Genomic DNA, 25278 nt, shown 5'->3' with positions numbered 1-25278 from the left:
CTAATTAGCCTTCTGCAGGAGATTCTCTGAAATCCCATGCATAAGGCTATTAGTACATAGCAACAATTCATAGCAACGGGAAACAGTCGGGAAGCCGGCGGACGCACTGCCTACCGCCGGATAAAATTATGCAGAAACTGCAGTTTCTACATAATTTTATGAAAATAAAAACATTTGATAAATAGGCCCTTAATGTTCTATTATATATGGGCGTTATTGAAATGTTCTCATCTCACTTTTCACTCCATTAGAAACCAGCAGTGATCAGTCATCCAGCCTCAGATCTGAAGTCTCTCACACCATCCAGAGACTAACGTTCTTCCGTCAGCTAGGCCAGGGTGGCTTTGGAAAGGTAAGTAATGAGGTTTCAGTTGTCACAGGGGAATTACTGTATGTCTGTATTGGGATGTTAGTAAAAGCTACAGCACAATATTATTCAATGTTAGTTTTGATTCGCCCATCCACCTAATGATATTCCACACTGTATTTGCTGCATTACATGTAATTATAGTGCTGGGGCTGTGACAGTATCAATTCATTGTGCTCTGTGGTGTGGTTGGTGTATTATTAGGAGACGGTATTTGGGGTTATAGATAGCATCTAAAGATAGATACACTGGTCCTTATTCAGAGATGAACACAACTGCAAATCGCACGCAGATCAAGCGAATATTTACCATTGCGCATGTTTATGCATCGCAGTACACACGCGGGAAGATAGCAGTGCGTTTGCTATGCATTCACGCAGACCACGGAGGCCCATTGCAGATTGATTGACAGGAAGTGACCGTTTGAGGGTGGAGACGGGGTGGTTAGCTAAACGCAGGTGTGTCTGGCCGTTTGAACACCATTACGTGGGCGTGCATAAATTAGTCACTACAATTGCATACACAGCTCTGCATGGCAGAAGAGCTCCCTGGCCTGCGTGTAGTCCGACCTGCCGCAAGGGTAAAATGGGCGCCGATGAACTTTGATGGTACCGATGTTTAAGTAGGTATGCGTAGTTGTACGCAGGTGTGGAGGCAATAGTGGGCATCTTTATGCTTGGGTAATCTTTGCTAACATTAGCATATTTTAGCAACTGCGTTGCATACGGAGATGCAGTTGCGGTCGCATTAGCGTCCATCTCTGAATCAGGCCCACTGTGCAAAAGTGTAAAGTTTGACTTCCTACTAGTTTAAAATTACCCAGTGCCAGATTAAGTTCCACATGGGCCTGCAGCTGAAACATATGAAGGGCCTATGGTCATAATCATCGATGGTTTATGGCCGTTGATGAATGCTTTTACCATCGATGGGAGAGAACCAGATGGTTTCCCTCCATCGATTGCACAGCATAACCAAATGATTTTTTTTAAAGGTATCGGGACACGTAGCACAGCTCCGCCACAACACCTGCAAAGCCCCGCCCCCAGGTTCTGATTGGTCCATGCGCCAGTCAGTCAAAGAACAGGAATAACCATCAGTTGGTGAAACCATCAAAGGTCATCCATTGCATAGTTGTTGACCATCGATGGCCACTTGCTATATCATCATCGATAGTAACCATCAGTGGTGGCTCCAGGGGTGGGTCTGCAGCGCAGTCCACAATTCAAGTTGGGGAGCCAAACCAACTGCCAGTGAGTCCCGGCCATCTACAGTATGTTTGGCAGCATTTGAAATGACAGTTGGTGTGGTTCCCCTATTTGAATTTTGGACTGCGCTGCAGCCCCACGTCTAGAGCTGCCAGTTGTGACCATCGATGGTAACACCACCGATGGTCACAACGGTCACAGTGCTCGCTAAACTGCAGCATGATTGACATGCTGTGGTCGTTTGGGAATGGGGAAGGGGTGGCAATGGCCAGCGTTACAGAAAATTGTGGCATGTCAGCCCTGTTTTCTGGGCATACCAAGGTTAGTGGCTGCATACTTGGACGCAGCTTCACTGGTCCCAGAAGCGTGAAACTCACGGTCATCCTGGGTAAGCTGAGGGTTACTTAGATGACCGATGTTCATGCAGGTGATGCAATGCTGTATTTTTAGATGCAGCTGTGGATCAGAAAAGTATTTTGCTGCTTTTACATACTTTTGCAGATGCTTTCAGCTGCTGTGTGACCTGTGTACAACTCTGAATCAGGCCCAATGTACATCATAAAACGCTCACATTAAATATTCAAATGTGAGTCTCCAGCATGGACCCGTCAGGCTACAACCGGCGGCGTCTACTTCCGGTAAATCTGGAAGTGCATCAGCACATCCTTATCGGGGTTTGCTTGGTAACTATATAAACAGAGGACCTTATTCAGAGTCGGTCGCGAGCGCTGAGAGCTCGCAACCGACTCGATGTTGGTCCACAGGGCATGTGCACAACGGAGACTGCTCCGTCGTGCGCATGCGCGCGCCCCCGCTAACGATGGATCACCTGTCGTTAGCGGGCTCGAAGCAGACGGAGCGAACTGTCGATTTTGATTGACAGCTCGCTCCGTTTGCTGGGCGGGCAGGGGGGCGTGCCCGGCCAAACGGAGGCGTTCCTTTCGGAACGCTAGCCGTTTTGTGGGCGTCCCCACTAACATCATCAGTGATGTCAGTGGGGAGCTTCCTGCTCAAACAGAGCAGGAAGCTCCCTGGGGCTTAAGGTTGACGAGACCCTACCCTAGGGTCTCGTCGTAAGCCCCGATGGTCGCGATGGTCTTGACCATCGCGACCATCTCCCTTAGTGGTCGTTAGAGCTGTGGGTGTTAACCCACAGCCTAACGACTGACATGGAGGCGGCCGTTCAGGATGCAAGCGGCCGCCCTGTTTCTGAGCGACCGCTTGCATCCTACGACCGCCTTTGAATGAGGCCCAGAGTGTATACGTAAATAGGTATAATCCCAAGTATATGCAAGTAGGTAATAACACATATACAAACATAATGATACTGGGCCTGATTCAGAGATGAACGCAACTGCAAATCGCACGCATATTAGACGATTATTTACCATTGCGCATGCATCGCAGTACACGTGCACGAAGGCAGCAGTGCGTTCGCTGTGCATTCATATAGACCACGGAGGCCCATTGCAGATTGATTGACAGGAAGTGACCTTTGGGGGTGTTGACAGGAGGTGGTTAGTGAAACGCAGGCATGCCTGGCAATTTGAACGCTGTTACGTGGGCGTACATAAAAAATTAGCCACTACAATTGCATACACAGCTCTGCGTGGCAGAAGAGCTCTCTGGCCGTATTGTGCATAAACAATTTCTCACAATATCCATCAAAGACAAGTCATGGTTACACATAATATTTTATATAGTGGCTCTGTGCCAAACACTTCAAGTAAAATATCCTGTCCTTATACCGTCGTATAAGTACAGGGTCTTTTACTTGAAGTGTTTGGCACAATACGGATGTTTCAATGCTTGCACCATGACCCCAGTCCAGGTGTATGATGGATTGCACGGAATCTCTAATTACTTGGAGTGTCTGGATATAACATAGGTGTCAATGGACATTACAAGCTACTATGGGCCTGATTCAGACCCGGTCGCAAACCATCGCTCCGGGTCTCGTACCAAAGGGGGCATGCTGTCGATGTTGAGTGACAGCATGCCCCCTTTGGTGGGCAGGCCGGGGGAGTGGCTCCCCAAATGGAGGCATTCCCATGTGAACGCCTCCGTTTGGGGCCGGCCCCACTGACATCACGAGTGATGTCAGTGGGAGAGATTTCGGCTGTTAGAGCCGAAATCTCTCTGGGGCTTGCGGCAACGAGACCCAACCACAAGGGTCTCATCGCAAGCCCGATGGTCGTGATGGTCTTGACCATCGCGACCATCTTCCTGGCCGCTCGCTATAGCTGTGGGTGGTCACCCACAGCTATGCGAGCAGCCAGGAGGCCGTTCTAAAAAAAACAAAATAGCCCGGCCCTGATTCAGAGCAAGCGCTCTGTCAGAGCGTCCGGCTCTGAATCAGGGCCTATGTGTGTTAATGGATGTGTATATACAGTATATGGTACAGGAGCCATTGGTATGACTAAAGATTGGACATTATTTTTTGGTGACTTAATGTATGCCAGTATCGAAAGAACAAACGCTGATTCATCGTGTGTGGTATCACCAATAAAATACTCACTATAAAGCAAGGTTGATGTTTCTTGGAGAGTGCCCACAATTATATTGTTATGATTGACCACCATGGATGGTGATGGTGGATCTTTGTGACAGCACCCTGCATGCTGATACAGATGGTCGAGTGCAAACGCATATTATATATATATATATATGTATTTATACAATACCGTTCAAAAGTTTGAGGTCACTTAGAACTTTCCTTATTTTTGAAAGAAAAGCACTGTTTTTTTTCAATGGAGATAACATTAAATTAATCAGAAATATACTCTATACATTGTTAATGTTGTAAATGACTATACTAGCTGCAAACATCTGGTTTTTAAAGGAATATCTAGAGGCCCATTTCCAGCAACCATCACTCCAGTGTTCTAGTGGTACATTGTGTTTGCTAAGCGCGTTAGAAGACTAATGGATGATTTGAAAACCCTTAAACTCTTGTGCAATTATGTTAGCACAGCTGAAAACGGGTTTGCTCGTTAGAGAAGCTATAAAACTGGCCTTCCTTAGAGCTAGTGGAGTATCTGGAGCATCACATTTGTGGGTTCGATTATACTCTCCAAATGTCCAGAAAAAGAGAACTTTCATGTGAAACTCGACAGTCTATTCTTGTTCTTAGAAATGAAGGCTATTCCATGCAAAAAATTGCCAAGAAACTGAACATTTCCTACAGCGGTGTGTACTACTGCCTTCAGAGAACAACACAAACAGGCTCTAACCAGAGTAGAAAGAGAAGTGGGATGCCACGGTGCACCACTGTGCAAGAAGACAAGTACATTAGAGTCTCTAGTTTGAGAAATAGACGTCTCACAAGTCTTCAACTGGCAGCTTCATTAAATGGTACCTGCAAAATGCCAGTGTCAACGTCTATAGTGAAGAGGTGACTCCGGGATGCTGGCCTTCTAGGCAGATTGGCAAAGAAAAAGCCATATCTGAGACTGGCCAATAAAAAGAAAAGATTAATATGGGCAAAAGAGACCTTGGACAGAGGAAGATTGGAAAAAAGTGTTATGAACAGATGAATCGAAGTTTAAGGTATTTAGATCACGCAGAAGAACATTTGTAAGACGCAGAACAAGTGAAAAGATGCTGGAAGAGTGCCTGACGCCATCTGTCAAGCATGGTGGAGGTAATGTGATGGTCTGGGGCTGCTTTGGTGCTGGTAAAGTGGGAGTTTTGTACAAGGTAAAAGGGATTTTTAATAAGGAAGGTTATCACTCCATTTTGCAACGCCATGCCATACCCTGTGGACAGTGCTTGATTGGAGCCAATATCCTCCTCCAACAGGACAATGTCCCAAAGCACACCTCCAAATTATGCAAGAGCTATTTAGAGAAGAAGCAGGCAGCTGGTATTCTGTCTGTAATGGAGTGGCCAGCACAGTCGCCAGATCTCAACCCCATTGAGCTGTTGTGGGAGCAGCTTTACCGTATGGTATGCAAGAAGTGCCCATCAAGCCAATTCAACTTGTGGGAGGTGCTTCAGGAAGCGTGGGGTGAAATTTCATTAGATTACCTCAACAAATTAACAGCTAGAATGCCAAAGGTCTGCAATGCTGTAATTGCTGCAAAAGGAGCATTCGTTGTCGAAAGCAAAGTTTGAAGGACAAAATTATTATTTCAAATAAAAATCATTATTTCTAACCTTGCCAATGTCTTGACTATATGTTCTATTAATTTTGCAACTCATTTGATAAATGAAAGTCAGTTTTCATGTAAAACACGAAATTGTCTGAGTGACCCCAAACTTTTGAACAGTAGTGTATTTATAAATACACACACATATATATATATATATATATATATATAATCCGCCAATATCTGTCCCGTCTCTGACCTGCATAGTGGGAGCCAGGGTGCGCGTCGAAGAAACCAACAGTTCCCACTGCAGGGAGCAACGGGACAGACCTTTGCCGGAGAAGATGGAGGAAGACCACTCTGCGGGTGCCAGCAATGGGGTTACTATTCAGCGGAGATGGATTGGGAAGGAAGGGGGCTGGAAGGAGCGGGAGGCAAGATGGATCATATATATTTTAGTATCCAGTGCTGTCCTTAACAAGGATCTTTGCAGAGGCACATTTTCCAACTGCTTCTGGACATGGTCGTGAGGAGGCCCGGACCGAGTTCACAGACCTCAGGCTGCTCTATCACTTTAGGCACAGAGGAGGCACTAAGACTTTATGCTGTACAGGGGGACTTGTGTAGCTTTTCACTGCGCTATAGCAGTGGTGATCTATATTATGCTCCGTAGAATGGAGTTCTCCTTGGTGGACTGGCGGTGTAGGGAGGGAGCAGCATGGCGAGCTGGATTAAGGGTTTGGGGGCCCGGAAGACTTAAAAGAGGGGACCCATATAGTCTAAAATTAAGAGCATAGTCATAATGGGGGCGATTCAATTCAGCGCGATGTTGAAATAGCCCCGGGAAGGATTTCCTAAAGCTATTCAATTCACCGTGTTGTTAAGTCCAAGTACAGGATTTCTACTCCTACCCTCCTTAGTTGCGTACAGAAATCCGGCCTAAGTGACGGCTGCAATGCTATTTTCTGGCTTAGAGCGGTGCTATCAGCCTCGTGACCAGCTCTTTAGCCAGATAATGCCATGACTAAACACCCAGCTTAAGGTGCAGTAACCAGCATTCTCCAAATTATGGGGTACTACTTGGACTTAACATCATGGTAAATTGAATAGGTCTGGGAATTCAACATTGCGCTTAATTGAATCGCCCCCAATAAATAATATAATAATAATATATATAATAAGTAATATAGAGATAGTAAAGCTGCATACACACGTAAAGATTTTCTGTCCAACCATCCAACTAGTTGATTGGTTGGAATGAAAATCTGGTAACGTATGGGAGTAACTGATGATCAGCAATTTGCTCCTAAATGTCAGAAAACAGATGAAAATGGTCGTCAGACAAGTTTGTTAAATGTTTGATCTAAACAATTTGTTCAGACAACAGTTTTTGTCCATTTTCTGGCATTTGGGAGCAAATTGCTGATTGTCATTGTCATGTGTATGCACCTTAAGAGGGAGTTACTAATAGGCGGTAAATACAAAGAGTCTTTCACATCAATTCCATCACATAAGAAAAATGTATGTAACATGTATGCATATACAGAGATTCACATATACAGAGAAACTCATGCAGCAGATCACATATCCAAACCCTCCAACTATACCGATTTAGCTGGTACAGTACCATTTTGTAATGGTCTGTACCAGCAAATGGGCTGTACCGATTGTACCAGGTGAGTACACTCTGACACACAAAGCAGAGCAGATGAGTGATACTCCATTATCTCCTGAATTCTATAGCAGCGCTGCAGGGACACAGACTCCCGCAGCACTACTGAGTGACAGGTGGCTCCGTCCTCTGTGTTCTCAGGGCCTGATTCAGAGCCGGACGCTATTTGCGGTCGTTCGTCCAGAAAATAGGGGTGGCTATTCAAATGAACCGTTCGCTCTTTGCGGTCTGTTCATCTATGTCTGAACGAGCGAACAAAACTTGCGGTCGTTTTCTTAAAAAATACGCCCCCTGGCCGCTCTCATCCTACATCATGTCCGCTATTTATTAGATTAATCGAGTACATCGAACAGCGTATGAACTGCTCGCTATTCTTGTGGTTGGTTTTTGCTACCACAATCTTGCGAGCAGTTCTGGCTATAAAATAACCCAGTGACGTGGTCAATGACGCTGCTGTATTAATTATGCACACCCTTAAAATGCCCGTTTTGACCTTTAAGCATGCCTGCGTTCTGATCTCCACTCCCCGTTTTCAAGCACCTTCCCCTGTTACCACCCACATACGCTTCATCTTGTCACTCAAAATAGCAGGCATTCGCTATTTAGCGAACAAACGATTTTCGGCCGCACTGACTGGTTCGCACATGCGTATTACGATCCGTACGCATGTGCAGTTGGGCAAACATCGCTCGGAGCGAACGAGCGGCCGCTTACGAGCGGCTCTGAATCAGGCCCTCAGTCAGCTCTCAACTGCTTCTTACAGTGGGCCACCGAGGAGCTACTCCAGTCAAAGTCTTGCGAGATGATGTAGTCATCATCCCGCGAGACAATGACAGTGAGGCTGAGCTAGGGCTGCTGCGTCACGTCGGTTGCTGTGTAAAAAGAATCTTACAGTGTATTTGTTCCCCTAAAGAGGTAGGTAGTCCGCCCACTATATAAATAAATTATAAACACCCCAAGTTAAACTACTCATGTAGATATTTATTATATATTTCAACATGAATCTATCTATCTATCTATATATCTATATATATATACATACATACATACAATCTTATTTGGACAGGGTATGGAAGCAGCCAGCACCAGCTGTCTCCAGCCGCCATTGACACGCCCCTTTATATGTGACCACGCCCCCTTTATCTGTGGCCACGTCCCTGTACTGGGTTCTTACTATAAAATGTTGGAGGGTATGCATATACAGTCACACATGCAGCAGGTCACATTCCTATGCAGATAAACATACAAGGTCACATATACAGAGCATCATACGTGCACACATAGATAGAGACACGTACACACACATACTTATACAGTAGTTAAACTCTCTTATCTTGTAGGTTAGGTACTGGTTGTTCTAATTATCACTGGGGAGTTGGACGTGGGACTGTAGCAGATCCGCCCTCTGCCCCATGATGCCAGAGCAGCCAGACAAGCAGCAGGAGGCAGTACAATGGGCCATTTAGCCCCGCCCCCTGTACTCAGAACACACCCCTTTCCTTTCTGCTTACCCTACAGCACTAACAGCAGCACTTCAGTTTTAATTAATGTCCCCCACAGGCAGCACACGGCAGCTGGCAGCCTGTGATAGGAATTTTTCTGTAATTGAATATCTCCGAGTACTTTACCTAAGAAAACAAACTTCATAACTCATGGCTAATTGCAGGGACATCTTAAGAGAGGAGGGAGCCCATGTGCACTCCCCGTGCGGGGCCCTCCTCTCTTCCCGGTGGCTGACAGCCAACTGATGCGGCTGGCCAGCCACCGGAGCATTAGTAGACTCTGGGCACTAGAGTGTGCCCGGAGTCTACTGCGCATGCACAGTACGTTGGAAAAATGGCCGTGGCGGCCCTTTTCCGGTATTCTGACACCCGCTGCGGGACCACGGACTGGTACGTTTAAAATAATATGGGTGGAGGGTGTGTGGTGCGGGGCCCCTCTGGAACTGGGGGCATGTGTGTCCCGCACACACTGCACCCATTATAGATACACCACTGGTTATTTGCATCTGCCCCTTGGAATAAAATGGTCTGCACCGAGGAGCACCTGACTGTCACTGCATAAAATTATTTAAGCTCCAGAGAGTAGGGCAAGTTAATAGGCAGCTAAGCAGGAACGATCTCTTACCATGCTCAGCCAATCATAAGAGAAGCAGCAAATCATTTGTTAAAATAAGTCATAGATAATTCAATTCTATGGGCTCTATTTATCAACATTATTTTTACTAAAATAATGTGAAAAAGGGTGCTTTCACACCCTTTTCACATTATTTTAGTATCACCTATAGTTATTACAGGGCAATTGGAGTAGAATTCATAAAATTCTACTCCAACCCCTAAGTATCACTTATTTTTAGTAAAGCAGATCGCATTTCCCATAATTGTAATGGGAAATGTGATCCGACCAAAGTTACTAAAAATAAATTTTAAAAAAATATCGGGGAAAGCCCTGTGATAATAACGCCACCTGGAGGTGGCGTTATCCAGGGTCTCCCCCGGTTACCGGCCTCTTGCCCTGCTCTAACGGGGAGAGCAGAGCCGGGAGTCGGTCCCAGTAATCAGCTGTGTGGTCTAAACAGACCGCAAGCTGATTACTGTAAAAAAAAGAAAAAAAAATAGTAAAAAAAAAATTTACTTACCTGACTCCAGGGACTGGTGATTGGGCCTCCGGTGATGACTCCCCTCCGGTCAGCTGGTCTCCCACAGTGCACTGCAGCCCGGTCATCAGGTGATCGGGCCCCAGTGCAGTATGGGAGATCACCTGACCGGAGGAATGGAGAACATCACCGGAGGCCCGGAGCATGCAGGTAAGTGCTATTAAGGGAGGGGGGTCACAGGGAGGGGAGGGGGGTCGCGGGGGGTCCGTGATTGCGGGGGCGGGGCTTAGCGCCGGGGGGCACTTAATCACAGTATTTTTTGCGAAAATGCCGTGATAAGGCTCCGAAGGGTATTTGCAGGGACAGAGCTTTATCACAAGCTCTGTCCTTGTAAGGGATTTGTAGTAAATCCCTGTGATATTGCCTGAATTCGCAATGCGAATTCACTCGGTAATATCACACTACACTCTGCATTCAGTATGCGGATTGTAGTAAATAGAGCCCTATATGTGCAAAGTGGAAAACTAGTTACAATTCTGCGTATAATGCACACTTAGCACAGACTGCTTTACATTCGTACATCTCCTCCCATCAGTGGCTGCAAACATTTTCTCCAGCAGACAGAGGCTCTGAGAGGGGGTGGAGGGAAGTACATATACAGAGTACCTGTCCCAGGTCCCCTCAGAGCCTCATCCCCCCCCCTCTCCCGGCCTTAGCTAAATTGCATTATGGGCGGGGGAAAGTGACTGTGCAGACCAAAAGCTTCTTATTGCTCTGTCTTCTTATTTTAAATAAGTAAATAAATAATACATCATCCTTGCTGGACAACAATACATTTGCCTTCATGTTCCTGTGTTGGTTATGATGGTGACACTGTGATATTTCCTCTAGGTTCTGCTGGCAGCAGACTCGTGTAGCAGCCAGTTGTTGGCTGTCAAGGTCATCAAGAAGAGGGATCTGCTGGACGAGGGCAAAGAACTTGCGTTTGTGGAACGGAGGGTGTTAGAGCTTGCACATGGGAGCGCCTTCCTCACACATGCACACTTTGCTCTGCAGACCAAGGTACTGCTGTGATCACCTCTTTATTTTTTTTCCTTTCTCATCTAGATGTAAAGCACAATTGAATATGCTGGCACCACATATTTATAATACATTTCCAAAACTGCATATACTGTATCTACAGCACTTGGTGATAAAGGGATTATTGAAGATAGACAGGAAGACAGAATTAACTGTTGTACCTGGGTGTATGTTGGGTGCTGCCTTCTGTTTTACATTTATTCATACTTGCCTACCTTCTGCTGCTCCTCCCCGGGAGTAGCCTGGGGAGTAGAGGCAGGTGGGCTGTGATGGGGGCGGGGTCTGATGGGTCGCATCATTAAGCCCCACCCCCTCATAGCAAATTGCCGAGATTGGCTTAAATTTAAAAAGGGGATGTGGCTAAATGATGAGATTTCTCGAGAATCACATCATTAAGCCCCGCCCCCTACTTGGGGACCCGCGATCGTCGCAGAAATTTTCCCCATTCTGCCCACTTCACTAAGAAGTGGGCAGAATGTGGGAGAAGTGCCTGCCCTTACCTGTGTGCGGGGGGTTATCCAAAAAATCGGGAGCCTCCCATGAAAACCGGGCGAGTAGGCATGTATGCATTTATTACAGTAATATCTACTGCCCCATCTGCTCCTCCACTGTTGGAACTGGGCTGTTTACCTGATTTAAATTTGGCACAGATCTTAGACGATGGTCATTTAATAATGGGGTTATCTAAGGGGCGACATTCACTGGACTAGTAAATGGGAGGGAATAGCAGGTCATGAGGATGGGATATCCTAACTTGGAAATGCTGTTTAGAACTAGCTGTCCATAATTCCTTTTATCATATAGTTACTGATATATTATTATAACACCATCACTGCTGTATCACATTCCCCTCTAATCTCTGTAGTAACATATTTCCCCTCTCACCTATAGTACAGTATTTCTTCCCCATCCCTCCCACCTATACAGTAACACATTCCCCTGCATATTACTTGTGTCATGCGCTCCGTGGATTGAGGATCAATGCTATAGATAACAGCTTCTAGTGATAATACAGTTGTGCAGCTCTTCTGTAATTATTCATTATTTTTGTTTTAGATGCATACATTACTATAAGATCTGTATTGGTTTACTGCTTTACAATACTTTAACACCTGATTAGCTTACTTAACTTAAGTTACAAATAAATAAAGACACGGACACCAGAGCTTGGCTAAAAAAGGTCACAGCTTTTTATTTATAAATTAAATTCAATCAACCTAACCAGGGTGGCCAAGAGACGCTGCAACTCAGTTCTAGCTTTCACCTTGCTCAATACTCGGAGGACGACTAAACGACCCCCCTTCAAGACGTACTAACGATGCAAGAGTCTCACTTCCCTCCTGGGCCAATCCGAGGTGCTTTCGCACTAAAACAGCACCCGGGTCCCCCCGCAAAGAGAAGGACAAATTCGCCAGGGGCAATGAGGGACAGTGCCCCCACAAAGTTGTCTTACGCCACCTAAAGCCACTGAGTTGCAGCGAACTCCCGCCATGCTGTGCCTCACCTAAATTGGAAAAAAGCAGATTAGTGAACACAACTTAAATGTGGGTGGGATGGTGGGTTCCGAAATTCCACTGCAAAAGAGGCTGAGCTGCCCTCTAACCCTTCCTTATATATCCTCCATTTAACTCCTCCTATCCCTCTGCCTATAGGATGATCTGGCCACCTGACACAAACCATTCACTCAGGCAACCAGGCTGTCATACACAAAAACACCTTGCAGAAACCATCAATCTTATCTATCCTCAATCCTATACAGATTTCGTCTACCATAAGATCTGTATTGGTTTACTGCTTTACAATACTTTAACACCTGATTAGCTTACTTAACTTAAGTTACAAATAAATAAAGACACGGACACCAGAGCTTGGCTAAAAAAGGTCACAGCTTTTTATTTATAAATTAAATTCAATCAACCTAACCAGGGTGGCCAAGAGACGCTGCAACTCAGTTCTAGCTTTCACCTTGCTCAATACTCGGAGGACGACTAAACGACCCCCCTTCAAGACGTACTAACGATGCAAGAGTCTCACTTCCCTCCTGGGCCAATCCGAGGTGCTTTCGCACTAAAACAGCACCCGGGTCCCCCCGCAAAGAGAAGGACAAATTCGCCAGGGGCAATGAGGGACAGTGCCCCCACAAAGTTGTCTTACGCCACCTAAAGCCACTGAGTTGCAGCGAACTCCCGCCAAAGCCAGGCCCTAAGGAAAGACTGGCCCGCCACCCAAAAACTACACCAAAAATGAGAATAAATCCTTCACAAACAAACTGGTCCCCACAGCATTCAAATGCACACCATCATGACGAAGGAACTTCCCAATATCACCAACCAAAAAGCCATGACTCACCAAAATTCCTCCAATTTTTTCCACATGCTTGGCAATTGCAACATTCGCTTTCTTACGTGCTCTCTCCAAAGCACCATACTTGCGCACTCCCCTCCATGTCAAACGAGGCATCATTTCAGACCATACAATCCGAATATTGGGCCACTGCAAACGTATCTCGTCCATCACTTCACGAATCCTGACAATCAGCTCCACACCTTTCAACTGGCCCACATCATTGCCACCAACATGTAAAACCAATATATTCGGAACTCCCCACTTAGCCACTGATGAAACTATCAGTGCCAACACAGATGCCACACGCAAGCCCCTTACACCAATCCAACGCACTCTAAACCTGCGAGGCCACAAAACCTGTTTTTGGGACAACACATATTTTTCCGCCCAAAAAATATATGAGTGACCAAGAAGCCACACCTGCCCCTCTTCTTCCGTCAATGCTGTGGAAAAAGAGAGAACCTAACCGTGAGAACCGCACCAAACCCAATTCCAAACGGACACAACTTTAGTAACACATAGCAACTGACTAGCAGGGATGCAGAACTGGGGAAAACAGGAACCCGAGTGAAGAAGAAAAACCAAAAAACCTGCCCGTGAACCAAATGGGTCAAATCATGGCTAACGGGAGGAAAAATTAAAAATCCCTTCACACCCCCAATTGCTCAACGCTAACCGTTGACCAATTGGCGGGTAAGCAACGTTTTCGGGTTAACGCAGGGTGCGCCCCTATACCTTATCGCATCGCACGTACTTTTTATATGCAGCTGACTTCCAGCGCCCCACCTTCTGAATGTCCTGCACAGACGCCCCTGAGAGGGCCGCACAAGTAGCAGCGCCAATACGAAAAGAATGCGTGCCATACTCTGACGGATTCAAACCCAATTCTAACAAACATTTCTTAAAAACCGCTGCAAATTGAAACTTGGTCAGAGGAGTGCCATCCGCATGAATTAGCCACTGCGCACCCCCACTAGGACGTAACCCCATAAACCTGGCAGCTAACTGAACTGGACAGATGTCTAAATCCCTATTCTTATGCAGAGTAACCCATTTCCCCCTGCCTGTTTGATCTGTTTTGGAGAAACGCAGCTTGCAAAGTATCGCTGAGTCACGAAAAACAATGTCTTTTAACAAAAGACCAGAAACTGTGGAAGTTTTATTGGTAGACACTACCTCGCTAACCCGAAACGCCCCAAAAAATGCTACCGCAAAAGCAAGCCTAAAAAGAAAAGTTTCATACAAATCAACCGCTATCCTTCCCATTGAAGTCAACAAGCCGGACAAAAGCTGCAAATCGACTGGCCGGCGAGAGTCTGAACGAGCTGGCGACCCCTTAGCCCAACCCCTCAAAGCCTTCACTAACACGAAAGCCTTGGTGGGGTCATGCAAACCTTTTAATTTGCAGAAAAAGGAGATACCAGCAAGCGCGGAACCTATAAACGCTCTAGATCTGCCCTGCTGATAACGAAACCAAACAAAAGATGAAATCAACTGTTCCGGAGACTTACCCTCCACGTCTGGGAGAGCACAATGCGTGCACCAATCCCGCCAAGCGGCTGAGTAAGCCCGGAAAGTCGATGGAGCAAGCGACTTTAACGCCAAACCTTCTAAGCCGGCCTGATAATCTGCCACACAAACGAGGGGCAGACCAAACCAACGTTAGAAGCCGACGGCACCAGCGCCCGGAAGCGATCAAATTGAAATCGGGACAGCGCGTCTGCAATGTCATTACACACCCCTGGCACATGCTTTGCCCTGAATCTAATATTAAACTCCAAGCAGCGCAAAACTAAATGTCTGAGCAAACGTAAAACAAAATGCGAAGACGAACGCTGATTGTTGATGGCATGAACCACACCCAAATTGTCGCACCAAAATACTACATGACAATTGCTCAGTCGCACGGACCAAAGTTCAACTGATACGACAATTGGAAAAAGTTCCAGCAGCAACAAGTTATCCGTCAAACCCTCTTCACGCCAAGCTATCGGCCATGGAGCCGCGCACCATTCCCCATTGAAAAAGGCCCCAAAACCAGATGATCCGGCCGCATCCGTAAAAAGTTGCAACGAACTGTTCGCTAATGGAGGCGAAGGCCAGATGCGTTCACCATTAAAGTGTATCAAAAATCTATTCCACATGCGAAGATCCTCCTTTATCTCCGCGGACAGGCGAATGTAGTGATGCGGCCGAACCACGCCAGCTGTTGCCCTCTCCAATATTCTACAAAAGACCCTACCCACAGGAATAATACGGCAAGCAAAATTTAAAGAGCCGAGGAGAGACTGAACTCTACGTAACCTTACTGAATCCTCTGCTAAGCAGACCTCAATAAGACCACGCAGCTTCTCAACCTTATCCATGGGAAGTCTACAACAGCCCTCTATCGTATCTATCTCAATTCCCAAATAAGATAAACAAACAGACGGACCCTCTGTCTTCTCGTTCGCAACGGGAACACCTAAAACTCTAAATAAGGACTGCGCAGAAAAAAGGAGGTCAGCACAAACGTCACTTCTTCCTGGACCCATAAAGAGAAAATCATCTAAATAGTGTGCTATGCCCGTTTGTCCGGTCCCGGCATGGAGACACCACTGAAGAAAGGAGCTGAATTTCTCAAAATAGGCACAGGAAACCGCGCAGCCCATAGGTAAACACTTATCTACAAAATAGCCCGAATCTAACCTAAAACCCAGAAATCTCATGGCCTCAGGATGCATTGGTAATAAACGAAAAGCTGATTCTATATCTAATTTAGCCAACAAAGCGCCATGTCCAAAACTACGAACTAAATTCAAGGTATCGTCAAATGATTGGTAAACGACCCTACGACAATTCTCTGGTATGGCATCATTAACAGAACCTCCCTGCGGGTATGAAAGATGCTGAATCAACCGAAACTTGCCCGGTACTTTTTTAGGAACTACGCCAACCGGAGAAATACAGAGATTATGCAAGGGAGGACAAGGAAAAGGACCCTCCATCCTCCCCAGCAAAACCTCCGCACACACCTTAACCCTCAATTCCCCTGGAAAATCCCTGGCAGAGCGCAAATTCTGGGATGCCCTAACAATCAACTGCCTGTCAATGGGTAAACGAAAACCTACTGAAAAACCTTTGTAAAGAAAAAGTGCATCCTCTCTACATGGGTATAAATGTAACCATCTAATAAGAGAATCTAAACGGACTGGAGAACAAGCCTTAACTAGCACTCTTGGGGCCCTCAGCACGGTCCTGGGAAATACCTCCTGCCCCACGTCGACAGTCCTTGGCCGGATGCTCACCTCCGCAGAGACGACAGGAGTGGCGAAAACGACACCCCGACCCCCTAGTACATTTGGAGTCGTTGTAGGCAAGCATTTTCCTCTCCCCACTCCTGCCGACCCCTGTCTGTTGGCAGCATAGCTTTTCCGAGGAGGCGCACCGTCCAACGGAGGCCGACGCTGTTGAGAGACCTCTAACCAGACTTCAACATCCTTAACCCCGAAAGGAATAACTAAAGAACCGTCATGTTTTTTCCTAAATTGTGAATCATATTCACGCCATGCCAAGTTACGAGACCTGACGAACATGTCGAGCACTAAAAATAGATACCTGAGAATGTTAACGTGCTCCTGCGCCCTGGTCTCCAAATAACATGTCGCAAATATGAGCATGCCTTTCAACCACGTATTAAAGTTGCAAAAAGCATCTTCTCCTATGCCTCCCGATTTTTTAGCCTGCACCAAGCCCTTCCTCATGTCATCAGTGAGTGAAAACAGGTCTACAAATTTCCCTTTGCGAATTTTGCCTTTTACACTTTTTCGCAAGCCTCGTAGCACCGCAGTATTCGCGCAATGCACTGTATCTGCCCCTGCTTCCTGCGCTTTTGCCCCTGACTCATCAGATCTCCTAGACTCGCCGCCTGACTTTTTCGCCAGCCGCCGCGCAACCAGTCTAGCAATTTTACGGGGGCGAGCGGGGGAACCAGAAGAGTGGGATGAAGAAGAAGAAGAGTCAGAAGAAGACAAAGGAGTTTCATACTCACCAGAACCAGATGGAAGCGGACCCGCTTCAGCAGACTTCTCCCTTGACGGCGCCACAGCTTCAGATACCGGTGCCGAATCTTCCTGTCCCGAAGCAGGCAATGAAAGAACTGCGGACGCCTCACCACTTGGACCATCAGATACTTCAAGGCCTGGAACTAAGGAAGACGTGTGAGCCACCGCAGAAACGGACCCGGAAACCCCCGGGGTGGGAAGGGACAGGGTGACCGGCTTAGGAGGCGGAATGGCTGGCGCCCGCGGAGGAGGCGACAAACTGGGCGGGGGAAAAACAGAGGAAGTTTGGCCGGAGTGTGAGCTGAACGAGGAAACTGGGGGCAAAGGCAGAGCCGCACCCGCTGCAGGTGGGTAAACTTGCCAAGCTGGCAGGTACGGGTACTGAAACTGCGCATGCTGAAAAGCAGGAGGATATGCCGAAGGAGGGGTCGCGAAATGGGGAGAATAAAAGTGGGCAGGAGGAACAGCAACAGAAGATGACAAAATCGGAGGAGCTACGCCTGAGCTCCAAGAAGTCTGACCCCAAGAAGGGCCAGCCACAGAAAGAGGAGGTGGCACATTAAAGGATGGTGCCTGGTTGCCAGCTGGGGTGTACCATGGGGGTTGAATCGAAACCGGCACCATGTGCCCAAATGATACTCCAGCGAATGGAGTTGCGGGCAAAGTTGGGGAGCTTAACCGCTGCACTGAACCCCCCGAAAAATGTGAAAAGGTGCCGGGGAAATAGGGAGACCCCGCACCTAAAATGGCCGCCTGAGGCAAGATGGCCGCCGGGCCCGCCGCATGGGCCAGGCCGGCTGGGCCACTGGTAAGCAGAGCGGCGGAGGTCACAGCCGCGGTGTATATACCCCCACCGGACCCCGCATAAGGCCAGGACGGGGCTGAGGTCAGGTGACCCTTGCTGACTGCATGGGGCAGACCAGCTGAGAACGCCGCGTGCACTTCCGCGACGCTGCCGAGAGCCCCCGCAGAAGCCGCGGACAAAGCCGGTATGGTAGGGGACCCCAGCGGCGCCAGAGGAGACGTGCTGCCGACCGGAGTGAGGGTGCATGGAAGGGGACGTCCGTGCGCGTCACGCGCCGGAGAAGCAGGGGCCGTGATGCTGCAAGGAGAGCTGGCGCCGGGGCGTGGTGGGGATGCAGCCGGGCCAGATACTGACGCGCCTGGGCAAATCGTGCAGGAAGATGAGGGAGCGGGCCCAGCAGCCGCTGGGGAGCCGACGGTAAGCGGGGCAGAGCCGCTCGGGGAAGACATAAATATCTGGGAAGGGGAGGATGGGGGAGATATTCGGGCTGGCACAGCGCGCAGGGGACAAGCAAATTCAGCAAGCCTGCGGGGAGGGGGGGCATCGCGACGAGGACGAGACATGGTGATAGAGACAGTTGGTGTAAATGGATAGGAATAAATATGCAAGTGATACTCAGCCTTTCCGAAATTCCACTGCAAAAGAGGCTGAGCTGCCCTCTAACCCTTCCTTATATATCCTCCATTTAACTCCTCCTATCCCTCTGCCTATAGGATGATCTGGCCACCTGACACAAACCATTCACTCAGGCAACCAGGCTGTCATACACAAAAACACCTTGCAGAAACCATCAATCTTATCTATCCTCAATCCTATACAGATTTCGTCTACCATTAATCTCTGCATTCAGGACAATTTACTACCTGGTATAATATTTTGGTATAAAAATAAAAATATAACTGGTGTTATGTATTAATAACTCAGCTGTAATAACATTATGGACCATATTCCATAAACTGTAATACTTCTATTTACCCCTTTTGCCCCCTGCCCTCTCTCTGCTCTCCTTGTCCTCCCCATGACTGTCCATTATATTCCCATGAGGAGAAAAGAAGCAAAGGATCATTTTTAAAAATGAATAATATATATAATTTATCTTTACTTATTTACGGTGTAAAGATGCCAATCCCCACGGCCCAACTTTCTCCCTCCTGGCTTCTCTGACATGTATAATGATACTATTGCTTCTACCATACACAGGAGCATTTACTACTCGGAATGGAGTATGCATGTGGCGGAGATTTCCATCGTCTCCTGCAGAGGAAAGGCCGCCTTACCATCCCCAGTGCAAGGTGAGGATATAGGAGAATATCTTGTTAGGGACACTGGTTAGAGGAAGGACTTAATGATACATGATATATTATAAATATTCATGTTTTATTCAGTGGGAAGGGTTCTCCTGATGTATAGAAATAGATAACACAGTATGTAAAGGCATGGATGGATTATATGTGTCTTATACTGTAGCTTAGAATTGGGATATCAATACTATTAGCAGTGACAAACATTAGTTGTAACAGAATTGAGCAGCTGCTTTCATCAAAGTGGGGAAACACATCACTGGTCACAGCTGAGTATTCTCAGGGCTGCCACCAGAAACTGTGGGGCCCGGGACTGATAGAATAGGCAGGGCACCCTGTGTTTCTACAACTCCAGCCATGCAGTGTGTCTCCAGTTCTAGCGAGCCCCCTTCTGTCTCCCCAGCCAGCTCCTCTTCTGTGTCTCCACAGCCAGCCCCCCTTCTGGATCTACAGCCAGACCCCTTTTTGGATCTACAGCCTGCCTCCCTTCTGGATCTACAGACCCAGGCAGCCCCCACCCTTACATTGTTCTTGTTGCTCCGAGACCTAACCCCCATGCGCCTCTTTTTTGGGGGCGTGGATTGAATGGCAGGGATGTGGGCAGGCGGTGAAGTGGGTGGGCAGCGGGATTGCAGGGGAAAATGTTGGATTTGCAAGGGGAGGGGTTACCTATATAGAAAGATTACCAGGATGTGCCCTCCTGGATATACAAGATATCAGTACAGTACTGGAGAAACGGCAACACTCAGGGGTACCATCATGTAAGACTTAAAATGACAAACAGTGTCCGTGCCCACCGTTTCAGTACGGAGTTTTATTAAGAAAATTCTTGCTAAAAGTCCAGATGGACTGAACTTTGGGCACAAACACTGTTTGTCTTTTGAATTCTTGCATGAAAGTACCTGTGAGCGATGCTGGTCCTCTAATAAAATATATATATTTTTACATAACACACATACATATATTCATATTGATACATACATATATATATATATATATATATATATATATATATTCACATACATTCATATTCATATTGATGTTAAATCCTGGCTGCAGCATCCCGACGGTGAGTAGTGGGGTTGTTAGGGGGAGGGATAATGTAGGTGGAATGTTGCTTTGAATTATTGTCTTTTTTGCATCTTGAAAAAGGTGTTCACTAACACCAAAACATTGATGATGGATGAATAATATTTGAATATAAACATCATGTTGATATCTTTAAGAAGTCCAGGAGTACCGTCCCTTATATTTGCTGATCGTGTTTCCATGGAATACCTGGATGGCTCGGGCACCCTGGCATAAGAAATCTGTTCATTGAGTGCCGGACTTAATTTGTAAACATATATATATATACACACACACACACACACCATTACCATATGACGTCAATACATCACAAAAGAATATAGTGTACAACCCATAATATTAAAATACCCCACCGCACAAAATACTACTACACAACCACACAAAATATTACTACACAACTCCCAGAATACAATACTACCCCCCCAACCCACCTCACCACCAGTAATATTAGTATGCATTACTACGCCCCCCAATCTACCTTCACTACCAAAAAATATAAGTATTCACCCCCCAGATACATTACATCTCTCACTCTTTGATACATTACTATACCCCACCCAACCCACATCACTTGCCCCCCCCCCCCCCAGATAATATGTTTACACTGATCACGATAAATTACATCCCTCGAGCCACCTCACCCCATAGGTAATATAAGTATATACCTCACCCAAATATGAATAAGTACAGAGTCCCCCCAGATACATACCTTTGTTTGCAGAAATGCATCAATGCAGGTTAGGAGAACAGGCCTGGCAAAGCAGCAGGGGGCGGAGACTCGTGGAGAGAGTGTGGGGCCTCTGGAAATCGGCAGGGAGATGGCACCTCAAACTTTGCATGCATGAGAGGAGGGGCTGGAACTCGGGAAGGGGTGGTGACTCGGGAAGGGGGCGGGGACAGGGGCTTCACACACATTGCCTGCAGCGAAGATGAAGTCCAGGTCAGGCAGAGACACTGGCAGTAAGCTGCAGTGCTGCTGAAGCCTCTGCTCTGCACTCCTATGCGAAGGGGGTCTGTATCCACCGGTAGTAATACAGTGACTGACACTGACATGGGGTCCGCAGAGCACAGATGATCCTGTCAGCACACTGCTTTATATTCACTTCACAGGTGGGATTATCTGCACTCTGCGGGCTCCCCACTGAGCTGTACCCCCCTGATGGCGGCCCTGATTATTCTATACATATATTGGTCAGTGACATGAAGGCAGACATTTACTAAGGGGCAGTTTTGTATGTGGATTGGAAACCGCCACAGATCAGATGTGGTTTTTAGATCCAACCCGTTGTATTTACTGTTCTGTGTTTTGAAACAATTTGCATCCAGATTTGTGATGGTTTTCAAACTTCTAAATTGCATTGGGTGTTACCCTTTATATTCTGTAAGAGCCCACCCTACACAGCATTGGGCCCTGCCCTCTAAGGGGGAACCTGAAAAACTGATCTTAAAGGTTCTACTATTTATTTTATTTCCCATAGAGACACTACTATTAACTTTATTTATCATGGGGCACTACTCTTTATTAATTACGGGGGCACTACTGTTTATTAATTACGGGGTGTCACGCTACAGACACTAAGGGGTCTATTTACTAACAGTCCACTTAATGTGGAGTTGTTGCCGCTCCTGCTTCGCCTGCTAGCGCTGTGAAGCAGGAACTGGCTACTGCAGGTATTACTAAAAATAGACCAGCTGTGGAGGGTGAACGTTAAGTCGCCCCCTCGGCGGTGTAAGCAGCACAGTAAGAGACACTGGACTCACCATCACCAGGTCTCCGTGCAGCAGGAACACTGTTGTCAACTCTGAAATGAGAAACAAGCAACTCTTGAGTGAAAAACAAGCCCAACCCAATCCGATAAAGCCCAAAACATAAGTCCAACGTAATATGGTGGTACGGGGGTTGGGGTATTTTAATGAAACCACAAACGTTATTGTTAATTGTTCATTTTATTAAAATACATATAAATATTTGTAAAACACGGCTTTTTCCTGCTCTACGAATAAACTCCATTGTGCGAAGTAAAGCGCAGGGCACTCGGGGCCTGATTTGGCATAGGACGGAATTGCAAAGCCGCACACAAGCAGCTTTGTAATTCTGTCCTTCCTAAAATGCAAATGCAGCAGAAGGTGACTCTCCTTGCTGCATCTGCGATCCCAGGCTGTGACCAAGGGATCTAGCATCGATCGCGATGGTTACACCTTTGGTCAGGTTGCAGTAGCTGAAGCTGGCCGTGTTCTGTCATCATGCAAGGCCAGGAAGTCATGCCCCCGTTTCCGGGAATGCAGAAAACAGAGGCAACATGCCCCCATTTCCAGGAACGTAGGCCGTTTCCGCCCCGCAAACTCCTCTGCCTATCAGACAAATGCATACTGGTGCCTGTGCGATATAGCAGGACCCGTTCTGCACATGCACTGAATGGGTCCTGCGCAGATTCCCAAGCAACTAGTGTGCACTGTTGATTCAGGACCTCTGTGCGTGGTAAAGTACAGGACAAAAGAGTAATTTAAACAAACACGTCAAAACAAAATAACTGACATATGGGAAAATGTAACTTCTATTGATCATTTAAACGAGTCATTCTAGTAATCCAAATCTATATAACTATACAGAGAGATATACATACAGACCGACAGCTAAACATAAATGGATTGGTGAAGGAGCTATATAACATTTGCTCACCTTAGTAGTGGGACCTGGCTATCAAGCCCAAATACAAGCTACCAAAAAAAAAAAGCCCAAAAACAAGCAACAAGCAACCATCCAAAAAAACAAGCAACTGGGGGGAAAAACAAGCCCAATTCCGCTTGTTATAAGCAGACTTGGCAACTATGAGCAGGGAGCAGAGAGGTTGTTTTTTTGTTTTTTTCAACAAACTTTATTAACAAATGGCCAACCTGACACAGCTCAAGACCTGCTTCTCCAGTGAGGAGAAGCAGATACCGGCAGCTGCAGGAGGCGATATCAGCGCTGAAGAAATCACCTGACCGTAAGTGACATCTCCCCTTAGTAATACCTGGGACACTTAGCGCTGCCATAGGTGTTTATGGCAGCACTAAGTACCCCAGGTGCACTGCAATATTGCAGCCTGCACTTAGCGCTGGCAGGCTGCAAGCAAAGAAAATCCCTTTAGTACATACTGAGAAGCAGTATGTTACAGGGATTTTCCCTCTTTTCTCCCCTTAGTAAATAGACCCCTTAAAACCACCTTTCAACCTCTCCGGTGCTTGTCCAGGCTAGTGCTGAGGCCCGCTCATGCTGCACATCACTCCCAGCTGGTGCTTAGGTCTACTCCTGCCCCGTCTGCTGAGTGTCCTGTCACTGAGCATGGAGATGGCTCTCCACAGTCACTTGCTAACATCGTGTCTCCTCAGCTTAATGGTATACAAACTGCATGCCAGAGTTCCCTCCAGATCAACAGTATGGGTGCAGCCATATTGGACTCTGTCACCTGACTCTCCTCCACCACTCAGTGTGCTGCTCCCAGACCAGATGATCGCAACATTCAATCCCTGGGGATCCTCCCCTATAAATTCCATTTCTTGACTGGCCTCTGTTGCCAGTACAACAATGCTTCCTGCTGAAGTTATAGCTCATTGCTGAGCTCCCAGATTCTCTGTATCTGAATGGTCCCAGCCCTGATTCAGAGCCGGACGCTCTGACAGATCGCTCGCTCTGAATCAGGGCCATCCCTCCTCCTTTTTGGAGTGGCCTCCTGGCCGCTCGCATAGCTGTGGGTGACCACCCACAGCTATAGTGAGTGGCCAAAATGATGGTCGCGATACCATCGGGCTTGCGATGAGACACTTGCAGTAGGGTCTCGCTGCCGCAAGCCCTGGAGTGCTTTTGGCTCTATCATAAGCACTCCCACTGACATCACTAGTGATGTCAGTGGGGGCGGCCCCAGACGGCAGGCGTTCCCAAAGGGGCCGTCAATCACCATCGACAGCATGGCCCCTTTGGTGCGAGACCCGTAACGACGACTTGGCCGTCGTTATTTGGGTTTCACGCATGCGCATGACGGAGCCGCCTCCATCGTGCGCATGCGCACTTGGGCAACATCGACCCACTTGCGAGCGCTCAGCACTCGCGAGCGGGTCTGAATCAGGCCCCCAGTCCGTTATATCCAGTTCCTAGATCTGATAAACAAGTCTCATACCATCTTTCACACCAGTCTGGTTTTTACCACTGAGACTTGTTTTTACAGCCATCAGTTCCAGCCGATACCTCCAACCATCGGACTTATAAATTAAGTTCCTCAATTCATCAATATCGGTCCCAACCAATCAAGTTAATCAATTCATCAACATCGGACTAATATTAATTAAGTTCTTCAATTCTTCAACATCGGTCTCAAACCAATCAAGTTAATCAATTCTTCAACATCAGATTCAAATCCATCAAGTTCTTCAAATCATCAACATGGGTCTCAAATCGATTCAGATCTCAATCCAGCATCATCGGTCCCAATCCTATTCTGCTCATTCATTCAGTATTATCACCTCCAGTTCTCATCCCAATCTACTGTTTAATAAAGACATTCTGGACCTCATTCAAACCCGGTCGCTAGCGCTGAGCGCTCGCAACGGGTCGATGCTTTGGCTCTGCGCACGCGCAAGCCCCGGAGCGAGAGAGAAATTCTCACGCTCCGGGGCTCGCTACAAACAGGGCGGCTGTCGATGTTG

The 25278-nt window shown here is 47.1% G+C and overlaps 1 protein-coding gene across 1 annotated transcript in view; it reads left to right on the top strand.

The window, feature by feature from the left end:
- The window catches only part of LOC148526531 (protein kinase C delta type-like), a 39498-nt gene that overhangs the window by 1989 nt on the left and 12231 nt on the right, over window positions 1-25278 (top strand). The window contains exons 2-4 of the mRNA XM_088470165.1: window positions 252-352; window positions 10823-10993; window positions 19406-19497. Of these exons, the coding sequence (XP_088326291.1) occupies window positions 252-352; window positions 10823-10993; window positions 19406-19497 (364 nt within the window). The remainder of the gene's footprint in view (window positions 1-251; window positions 353-10822; window positions 10994-19405; window positions 19498-25278) is intronic.

The sequence above is a fragment of the Taudactylus pleione genome, unplaced genomic scaffold (genome assembly GCF_031769625.1).
Source record: "Taudactylus pleione unplaced genomic scaffold, aTauple2 ptg000095l, whole genome shotgun sequence".
Taxonomy (NCBI): Eukaryota; Metazoa; Chordata; class Amphibia; order Anura; family Myobatrachidae; genus Taudactylus; species Taudactylus pleione.
Note: the sequence above shows the minus strand (reverse complement) of the source record. Positions and strands in the feature narration are given on the sequence as shown.